General features: G+C 43.2%; 1 protein-coding gene across 2 annotated transcripts in view; it reads left to right on the plus strand.

Annotated features, from left to right (window-relative positions):
• Positions 1–3,487, plus strand: part of crtac1b (cartilage acidic protein 1b) — a 281,745-nt gene extending 278,258 nt beyond the window's left edge. For both annotated transcript variants that reach the window (XM_048550806.2, XM_059653000.1), the window contains one exon: positions 1,982–3,487. In XM_048550806.2, the coding sequence (XP_048406763.2) occupies positions 1,982–2,088 (107 nt within the window). In that variant the 3' untranslated portion in view covers positions 2,089–3,487. The remainder of the gene's footprint in view (positions 1–1,981) is intronic.
• The last annotated feature ends 4,753 nt before the right edge of the window (positions 3,488–8,240 follow it).

Raw genomic sequence — 8,240 nt, forward strand, 5'->3', positions numbered from 1 at the left:
GATCAGCCATGATCATATTGAATGACAAAGCAGGCTCTTAGGTCCGAATGGCCTGCTACTGCTCCTGTGTCAAAGTTTATTCTGACATTGCAGCAAGGGCTGCCCTAGAAAAATACTTAAATGGCTACAAAGTTCTGAGCTGCCCTGAGATCGTCAAAGGTGCTCTATAAATGTGAGTCCTTCTTCTACCGACCTGACCAAGAGGACCTGGGCTTCAAGCATTTGGCTGCCCGCGTGCCATACTGATTCTCCACGTGGTAGCATTGCCCGGTATCTTTACCGAATCCATTTAGACGACGATCCCCCAGCTCCAAAGCATCTGGCTCCAGAGATTCAGCCAGGCGCAGGAGGAGCAATCCACTGGCCCTTCAAGAACAGAGCAGCAACAGCCTGAATATCAATTACATAGCACATCGAACAGAACATAGAACAGTACAGCACAGTACAGGCCTTTCGGCCCACGATGTTGTGCCTAACTTTTACCTGAAACCTAAGGTCTATCTAACCTCCACCGCTACCTTATACCATCATCCATATGCCTATCTAATAGCCGCTTAAATGCCCCTAATGAGGCCGACTCCACTACCCTCTCCAGCAATGCATTCCACGCCCCTACCACTCTCTGAGTAAAGAACCTACCTCTGACGTCTCCCCTATATCTACCTCCACTGACTTTAAAACTTTGTCCCTTCGTAAAAGCTACCTCCACCCTAGGAAAGTCTCTGGCTATCTATTCTATCTATACCACTGATCATATTGTAAACCTCGATCAAGTCACCTCTCATCCTTCGTCATTCTAAAGAGAAAAGCCCTAGCTCTCTCAACCTTTCCTCGTAAGACCTTCCCTCCATTCCAAGCAACATCCTGGTAAATCTCCTCTGCACCTTTCCCAACACTTCCGCATGTTTCCTGTAATGAGGTGACCAGAACTGGACACAATACTCTGGATCTGGCCGAACCAGGCTTTTGTCTAACTTCACGGCTCTTGAACTCAATCCCTCTATTAATGAAAGCTTACACACCATGCGCCTTCTTAACAACTCTATCCACCTGGGTGGCAGCTTTCAGGGAACTGTGGACATGAACTCCAACATCACTCTGCTCCTCCACACTACCAAGAATCTTTCCATTAACCCTGTATTCTGCTTTCAAGTTTCCCCTTCCAAAATGAATCACCTCACATTTTTCAGGGATAAACTCCATCTGCCACTTGTCAGCCCAGCTCTGAATCCTATCAATGTCCCTTTGTAACCTAGAACAGCCCTCCGCACTGTCCACAACGTGACCCACCTTCGTATCGTCAGCAAACTTACTAATCCACGCTTCCACCCCTTTCATCCAAATAATTTACAAAAATCACAAATAGAAGAGGACCCAGAACATACCCTTGTGGTACACCACGCGTAACTGAGCACCATGTTGTATTAGGTTTCACAACTGGCAAGAGTCTGGTTTGAATCTCAGGTGCTGAGAACCCGGATGCTAACTTTGTTTCACTCACAGAATGTGGGCTTCACTAGCTGGGCTATCATTTATTGTCCATCCCTGATTGCCCTGAGAACAGTTAAGAGTCAGCCACATGGGTCTGTGGGTCTGAACTCACATGTAGGCCAGACCAGCTGAGGATTGCAGATTTCCCTCCCCAAAGGACATTAGTGAACCAGATGGGTTTTTAGAACGCAGATTTTAATTCCAAAATTTTTATTGAATTCAAATTCCACCATCTGCCATGGTGGGGATTTGAACCCATGTCTCCAGAATGTTAGTTTGAAGTTCTGGATTACCAGTGCAGTGATGTGACCCTTCTCCCTCTCTCCATGGACACTGCAAGAGTGAGTCTCGCGTTTTCTGTTTTTTAAGTTTCCAGCAGCTACCTCAGTTTGAATGGTGTGGCTGCTTTCAGATGAATTGTGAGGAATATCTAAGCACTAATTCTCCTCTCTTTTCTTTCTCCCCTGTCCTGTCCTTCACTGCTGAGCAGCTCAAGTCGCTTATTTTGGGAAAGACTCATCAGGTGCAAGACTCTCTGTCTATCTCTATCAAACTGCTGTGCTCCCGCTTGGTTTAATCTACTGGCTCCTTGCCTGAGTCCTGATCCTCGATGTACCCCAGTAACTCTACATCCAGAACCCACGGTCTTCCACTGCCCAAACTGTCGACAAGTTGAACAGAATTCGAAAGAACTCGGCCGATGTTCAGTCTCCGCATCACCGCTGTCCATGCACCTCACAGTCAAACTCCAGATGAAAAAGCATCCAAGAAAATGTTCTGATTGAGTTATAAAATCCTTGCATAGCTCTGTTATAGGGAAATCCCAGACTCCACACACCCTGGATTCACACACCCAGGTGTTTTATCAGAATTTGGCTATATGATATCGTAATGATAGACAGCGAACATCCAGAGAAAAACACACGTGTGCATACAAACACACAATCATATACACACAAACACACAATCATATACACACAAACACACAATCATAGATACACACACAATCATATACACACAAACACACAATCATATACACACACAATCATATACACACAAACACACAATCATATACACAAACACACAATCATATACACAAACACACAATCATATAGACACAAACATACAATCACTTACAAACACACAATCATATACACAAACACACAATCATATACACAAACACACAATCGTATACACACAAACACACAATCACTTACAAACACACAATCATATATACACAAACACACAATCATATACACAAACACACAATCATATATGCACAAACACACAATCATATATACACACAATCATATACACACAAACATACAATCACTTACAAACACACAATCATATATACACAAACACACAATCACTTACAAACACACATTCATATACACAAACACACAATCACTTACAAACACACAATCATATACACACAAACATACAATCATATACACACACACACAATCATATATACACAAACACACAATCATATACACACAAACACACAATCATATACACACAAACACAATCATATATACAAACACACAATCATATATACACAAACACACAATCATACACACACACAATCATATACACACAAACACACAATCATATACACACAAACACACAATCATATACACACACACAATCATATACACACAAACAGACAATCATATATACACAAACACACAATCATATACACACACACAATCATATATACACACACAATCATATACACACAAACACACAATCATATATACACAAACACACAATCATATACACACAAACACACAATCATATACACACACACAATCATATACACACAAACACACAATCATATACACAAACACACAATCATATATACACAAACACACAATCATATACACACACACAATCATATACACACAAACACACAATCATATACACACACACAATCATATACACACAAACAAATGCACACAACAAATAAGGACATGCAAACATTCACATGCATGTACATGCAGACACAAGTACACACACAGACACACATACAAATACACATACCACATAGTCAGACGCACACACACAAACAGACGCATGTATAATCATCTACAATTGCACATGTACAAAACTACCCTCATGCAGGCAAAAAACAATCTGTGCAAGAGACACTGTGAATGCACTCCCATGTTTACGCAAACACACCCTTGCACACACACCCTCACACACACACAATCACAACCTCATACATAAAGAGAACCTCATGTACAAACACATCCACATTTACACATAGAAACACAAACCATTCACACAATTCTCACACACGTGTAACACTCTGAAATAACTTTGCAACTGTGCTTAACGTAATCGAAATAAACTGTATGAACTGTTTCCAGCCTGTTCCTGCAGAACATAGCAGCTGAGATGTGAGCTGCAGTGTGGACCCTGCACTGAGGCTGACCTGTAAGCTTGTTGCGATAATCATCTTCAACACTGTATAAAACTGAACAACATAATAAGACTCTTCTGTTCTGTTACATCAACCCTATGGGTGTGAGCAAACTGTGGACCAACCCACACTAGAACAGTCCCAAGCTTTCCGGATGGCATTTGTCATTTAAAGAAGCAAATTTGTGATTTGAAAATGGAAGGAAACGCCATCACAAACCTCGAGGAAAAACAAGACTAAACCCACTGCAAGATGGATTAAAATGGGGTGAGATGATAGGGTGAGCAGTTGAATAAATCCGTCGCTAGGTGACTAGACATTGCAGGAACTGCTGCTTTGGTTCCTCGGCCTGTTGTGTAATGGAGCTGATGTACAGACCACTCTCGATAGGTGCCTGTGACAGTAGGGGTGGCGATGGAAAATGCTGGGTGTCTGCTCCACAGGTTTTTGATCCCAGCTCTCACCATCAATTGTCCCAATCCTACTCCTATTGGGAAAGTTCAGGAGTGGAGTAGGGTGCTCCCAACTTCTAAAAAAAGGGAAGGCACTATTATCTAAGGGCAGGAAGGGTACCATCATGCCCTTTCTGAGAGCAAATCTCGCAGGTTCTACCTTGGCCAGGGACAAGGGCATGGGAGACACTCAGAATAGTGTAAAACCCAAATGGTTTGCTTTGAGGAAGATCACACTGGTGAGGCAGAGGGTTCTTTGGTAGATTAGCACATACTATTGAGGGAAGCTTAAAGAGGTAAACCAATTAACAATCAAGGATTCAAATCTATATGTACTAGCTTCTTAAATTATTCAATGACCCTCGACTATCCTTTACACCACAACAGTTATGTTTCATCATGACCACGATTATGTTATAGCTTCAACAAGCTATGGCTGGTGTGTATGGCATGGCACAGAGTGGTATCAAGGCAGTGTTTGCCAATTTGGACAGACTCACCTCAAGGTTTCCAATGTTTCTGATCCAATTCAGTTCTGGCCATATTTACATGATCCTGGTCCATTTGGAGTACAGCACAGCAGAGGGAATTGTGTGTGCTGTAGAGGCACTCTTCATTGCTCTGAATGATTCTAAAAAGCACAATCAAAACACAGAATTGAGACAGAAGGATGCAATTAGCCCCAACCAGGCCTTACCATGAATATCACACTCTGCTAGATATTTAGAATTGATCTGTTCAAACTCTCATTGTACACGTCTGGAGCAGATGGGATTTGAACGTGGGCCTTTTGGGTACAAACACTACTACTATCTGACGGCAGCACTAACTACACCCACCTTGTATACTGTAGCCTGTGTATACCAGAGATGAATTTATTTTTGGATTACTTATTTTATGTATTTATTTCTCTGACAAAATTGGGCACACTCTCAGCTGCAGAAAGGGGTTTTGCTTGACATATGATACACTCCTCCAAATATTTTTATAAATTCGAGCATTCACCTTTAAGATTGTGAGGAAATGTTCATTCCCGCTCATCAGTGAAAAGAAATGGCATGTGGTCGCTGGTATATGATGTCATCGCATTCTGCTTAACTATGATGTATCCGCGTGGCAGCATGAATATGATATCATCATTTCGGTGCTTCGATATGATGTCATCATACTGCAGGGAATCTCCCATTTCGCTGACCCATCCCAATATGTAAGAGGGCATCTCCTGCTAACATGTTTCACTCCAGATCGTCAAGTTTGGAACACAAACAGAAGCCTTGGGTCTAGTTTTGTTCATCTTTAGCTTCAATCTGGAGTCTCAAGGAGGTGGCTGCAACACTTTGGAGAAGAAAGAGAGGAAAATGGAGCCTCACACTTGAGTGGTTTCTGGTGGCTTCATGCAAACCACAACAACGAGTGTGGGAGGGAGCCAGGAAACATTGGGAATTTGCTCTCAGATACAGACCATCCACTACTGGCTGGAAAAAATGGGGGTAAGGTACAAAACAGGAGAAGGGCATTAAAATATCCCAGTAGAAGTGAATATTTGATTCTCGAATTACTGCTGTAAAGTTTCCTGCACAGCTCAGATATTGTAAATAGCTTACACTGTTCCAACACAGACTTGCTCCAAATGCATTGCCAATAGTTGGGAATAATGAATCCAACTCCCACTGGACACAATCCTTGACCGACTGGATGCCTGGCAGAGGATGCCTGAAGTCTCACCTCCTTTACCTCTGTGGTTCCGAGCAGGTGTATTTTAAGGTTTGGTAGCCTCATCCTTCAGTTTTCTCCCTTCTGCTTGCCAAGGTGTTGACTCTTACCAGAGTTATGGTCTGTACTGCAATTGGCAGTTCCCTCCTAGTGCCTGTTCTCCCAGGGAAAGAGCCTGGCCAATGTGAGGTGTTGGGCTATCAGGGAGCGGGGAAGGGAAATCAAATTTTGAGCACGGGATCCAGCCTATTCCAATATTTATGCATGGACTTTGACTGAGGTGACCAGGAACAGGGGGCTGATGGATAGACTGTGCCCAGATGAGCTTAGTGAAATGCCACTTATTCCAGTCAATGAAGACATCTCAGATCATGATCCTCAAACTCAAAACCTTCCTGTTTGTGTAGAACAGAGAGCAGGACAATTACACAAATATTGCCCAGAGGGCTGATTTATTGGAAACACAAAAATTCCTGTTTCATAGCAACTCTGCAATCACAGTTTCCCTGGCAGTGAAGCACTCTAGGATGTCCTGAGGCCGCAAAGGGCACTATATGAATCCAGGTTCTTTCTTGCTTAGCCCCATCATGGGGCACAGCTTCATGCGATGATGTCCTGTTGTGTGTTTCTCTCAGGATTGGAGTGTATGCTGATGTGAACACTGGTACTGTGCCAGGCTGGTGAGGGGGGGGGGCACTCTGATTCCAGCTTGCTGACATGGTGCCATCATGTCCACCGTGCGCGTTACGATTCAGTGATTGTTGTATTTGACCTGTAGATGTGTCATGCTCATGTCCAGTGACAAGCTGCAGGTTCAGCCTGATGCCTTGTGGTGGTACTCTGTGTTAGTTGGTGATGGTCTACACATAAATATTGGTTTCAGTGCCTTTGGTCTTTGTTTCATTTCGCATAAATTTTGTTGGTTTTCAGGAACTGGGGCAAAGCTGACAATTAATGCGTAGGTTACGGTGGCTCCAAACGCCACTTCTATGCCGACTGCATTCTGTGTGGCCTTGGGGTCACCCACAGATAGCAGGGTGGGGTTGGGTTTGTTGGGGCAGTGATGGTGGGGTAGTTAAAGCCAAAAGGTTTCCCTCACTAAAGAAACATCCATGAACTGAGATAACAAGGTGTAGAGCTGGATGAACACAGCAGGCCAAGCAGCATCAGAGGAGCAGGAAAGCTGACGTTTCAGGCCTAGACCCTTCTTCAGAGCTTTCCTTCTCCTCTGATGCTGCTTGGCCTGCTGTGTTCATCCAGCTCTACACCTTGTTATCTCAGATTCTCCAGCATCTGCAGTTCCTACTATCCATAAACTGCTCGGGTTTTTAAATATTCTTGAATCAACCTGCTCAGAGATGTTCCGACACTCTCCTGGAGCCCAGGTGGGACCCTGATTCGGACACTATCACTATGGCATAACAGCCTTACCATTTTGGGTTCTTTACATCTCAATCCAATAGATTAGGATCATATTATACGGGAGGAGATTGTGTGGCCAGTCGTAACTGTACCAAATCTTTTAAAATACACCAGAAAGCCCGTTCCCCAACAAGTTCCTTTTTATGAGTGTATATAAGATGCTTCTTATGAAATGTTTTCTGTATGTAGAGCATTCAGTGCACAGCAAGATGCCACACTTAACCCTGTAGGAATTGATCTGCATTTGTAGGTGTTCATGACCATTTTAAATGGTTTCAACGGTGTTATTCGCACACTTCCTTTACAACAAAACTCTAAATAATTCCACTCATCAAACTGCCCCCGGTAGCACATTTTAACCCACACTGCTTCCTTTATTCATTCATGGGATGAGGGCATCTCTGGGTTAGGTCAGCATTTACTGCCCATCCCTAATTGCCCAGAGGGCACTTACAAGTCACCCACATTGCTGTGGGTCTGGAGTCACATGTAGGCCAGGCCAGGTAAGGATGGCAGTTTTATTCTCTAAAGGACATTAGTGAACCAGGTGAGTTTTCCTAACAATCAACAAAGGATTCATGGTCACCATTAGATTCTTAATTCCAGATATTTTATTGAATTCAAATTCCATCATCTTTCATGGCGGAATTCAAACCCAGGTCCCCAGAACATTAACTGAATCTCTGGATTAACAGTCTGGCAATACTAACACTAGGCCATCACCTCCCTTT

Source organism: Stegostoma tigrinum, chromosome 20, assembly GCF_030684315.1.
Source record: "Stegostoma tigrinum isolate sSteTig4 chromosome 20, sSteTig4.hap1, whole genome shotgun sequence".
NCBI lineage: Eukaryota > Metazoa > Chordata > Chondrichthyes > Orectolobiformes > Stegostomatidae > Stegostoma > Stegostoma tigrinum.